The sequence below is a fragment of the Echinops telfairi genome, unplaced genomic scaffold, assembly GCF_000313985.2.
Source record: "Echinops telfairi isolate 266 unplaced genomic scaffold, ASM31398v2 ScPeMD7_18;HRSCAF=68, whole genome shotgun sequence".
NCBI lineage: Eukaryota > Metazoa > Chordata > Mammalia > Afrosoricida > Tenrecidae > Echinops > Echinops telfairi.
The window spans coordinates 67,556,852-67,559,610 of NW_022103915.1; the positions used below are offsets into that span (position 1 = coordinate 67,556,852).

The window sequence follows — 2,759 nt, forward strand, 5'->3', positions numbered from 1 at the left end:
ATGTATGTATGGATTGTGATGAGTTGTATGAGCCCCTAATAAAACTATTAAAAGAAAAGAAGAAAAAGTAGTTGAGGAAAAGGAAACAAGTAATGAGGACTCTAGAAATATATCTGACCTGTTTTTACCTCAACGCCAAACCAAGCCCAATATTCTGATGCTGCTCTCTCGCTATGGTGACCACCTCTCCTAGTTGGCCAGGGTCCCTCCCAAATATAGCACTGAAAGTCCCACACCTGCAGGAACCCTTGAGTCCCAGGCAAACCTAAGGTCATCACTTATTCTTGCCCCCTTTTTATCCCCAAACAACTGTGACCACTCAACTTGCCATCTCAGGTGAAAGGGTAATTACTATTTCCCTGTAACACAATGCTAATGATTATACTTAGTGCGTTTTCATACTTTGATGTCTTTAATGGACTGAATTGAAATGTGGGAAGGAATACTAAAAGGCAAAAAACAAATACATTTTTTCCATGGGGGAAAAAAAAAGAAGTAGTTGAGGGGGGAAAAAAAGGAGCAGGAGAAAGAGGTGATATTCTGCTTCCATAAAGACTACAGTCGGTTTCTAAGTTCTACAACATTAACGAGTCAGACTGGAATGGATTCGATAGCAATGGGCTTTATTCTTAAGGAAGGTCTTGGATGTAAGATCAGTTAAGCATGAGAGGCTGGCAATTTTTATCCATCCATAGGTAGGAGACTCAGAAGAAAGGCTTGAAGCAGAACTCTACTGTGAAACACAACAGATCATCAGGAGTTGGAATCAACTGCAGGGCAACTGGTTTTCTTTCGTATTCAGGAAATCAGACTGGAACATGCAACTTACACCAGCTCCAGAGAAGGTAAACTGTCAGGAATATAAGTTAATACCAATGCAGCAGTACTTAGGAAGATTCAACTGGAAAAAGGCTTCTTAAAAACAAAGTGAATGGACTGTTATAGAAATGCACAGCTAAATGTCACATGGCAAACTTCCGTTGTGTGTGTGTCTAATTCCTCCACAATAAAGTTAAAAAAAAAAGTTTACAAGGTAGCACAAATAACGCATTTGAACACTCCTTTAGGATTGGATTACATCCCGAGAGTAAGACAGCCAAGCCTCCACAAATGTCAGGGTTACTAAAAGTCTCTTTGAAAGTGGTAAACGCCATTGTCCTTCAGGGTAAAAACACAAGCAAATATGCAACTACTTAGGGAAGTCGTCAAATCTTACCTACACGGTAACTGACACTGTCAGAAATACCTTGGACTTTCAATGGAAGGGGAGTGGGGTGGGGCGGATCTCCGGAGATCAATAAAACTCACAGAAACATTCACCGTTTGTCTCCTTTTCAACTTCTTTGGGTCAATCTGTGCTACCACAACATCTGGACACTGGGCTGCTTCGAGTCTACAAATAAATAATAAATTCAAGAAATGGAACTTACAATACATCCAAGAATTACGATCAGGCTTTGTTCATGTGTATTAAGGGAAGCAATCTATTTCTAGGGGTCCTTATGAAACCAGAAGACAATTTCAGAACTGCAAACTGTGGACCGTAACGTTTTTGAAACCATCTGAATTAAAAAGAAGGACGGTCAGGTGTAGATGGCAGGTAATGCGGGGACCTCGATCAGGCCTGAGCTCCCGGGTGAGAGGAGAGGAACACTAGCCGGGTTTTCTCACCCACTGGGTGAAGTCGGGGAGAGGACCTCACGCTGTGCCCAGATGCAGGGCGGACAACCAGCCCACCCGCACGGGGTCAGATCACTCACTGGACGCGCCTCAGGTACTCCTGAGGCGTTTTCGGGGGCACGGAAGGATCAAAGCCTTCAGTCACGTCGCAGGGCTCCACGGGCAAAAGGCGGGGCATCAGCTCTTCAACCACAGACTCCATCGGTACCCACGCCATGTCTTCCAGGCCAGCCGCGGCCAGCTCGCGCCTGCGCCTGCGCCTGGGCCAGGCCACCGCGCAGGCGCACGAGCCTCCGCTTTTGGCGGGAAGCCGAAAGAGGTATGGGCTTCAGAAGGCGTCTCTGCGCATGTGCAAGCCGAGCGCTTGCGCCTGAATGAAACCTTGGCTGCTCTTTGCGCACGTTCTGTAAGCTTGCTTTCTTGCAGGGGCGTTTCTAAAGCGTTTCTGGATATGGTACATTTTTTTTCTCTTTCTTTTAAGGATTGGGTTATTACCCTGTCTGCATTCCTAGTAGTGCGGGCTTCTTAAATATTTCTTGGATTAATGAATGGTAATATTTTTCCCAACCGAACGAAACTCACTGCCATCTTGCTGACTCAAAGCGACCCCGTGTGGGTTCCCGAGACTGTAACTTTACGGGATTAAAAAGCCCGGTCTTTCAGTTACTATTTATTTGGTTCTAAATTCTTGTAAGGTTTAGTAAACAAGTTACATACGTAGCCTCATGCGATACTTAACTATCACCCTGTGAAGTTTTGTAGGTGAATCCACTTAAGAGGGGTTAAGTCCTACACCTGTGACTCTTCCCCAAAGGAGAATTGTTGATTCTAACTCAGATTTATCCGACGCTAAATGAGTAAAAAGTTAATTTCCAGAGGAATGTGTGTTTGATTACCTTAAAGATAATTTTGTATATATCTGACATGTATATTACTACTAAGGTGGTCATACCCCCCCACCCTTTTTTTTAAATTAAGAAAATCACTTTGCTTAAATACAGATCATTTAAAGGAAACAAGCTATGGTAATGTCAACACCCAGAAATTATCAGTACCAAAGTTAGGTAAACCTTGTTAAG

At 43.7% G+C, this 2,759-nt stretch overlaps 1 protein-coding gene across 3 annotated transcripts in view; it reads right to left on the reverse strand.

The window, feature by feature from the left end:
* The window catches only part of GEMIN2 (gem nuclear organelle associated protein 2), a 25,303-nt gene extending 23,376 nt beyond the window's left edge, over positions 1-1,927 (reverse strand). The window contains exons 1-2 of one of the 3 annotated variants that reach the window (XM_004698548.4): positions 1,761-1,927; positions 1,309-1,393 (exon numbers count right to left, since the gene is read on the reverse strand). In XM_004698548.4, the coding sequence (XP_004698605.1) occupies positions 1,309-1,393; positions 1,761-1,897 (222 nt within the window). In that variant the 5' untranslated portion in view covers positions 1,898-1,927. The remainder of the gene's footprint in view (positions 1-1,308; positions 1,394-1,760) is intronic. The other 2 variants (XM_045288194.1, XM_045288193.1) reach the window with 2 other exon arrangements.
* Positions 1,928-2,759: the final 832 nt, after the last annotated feature.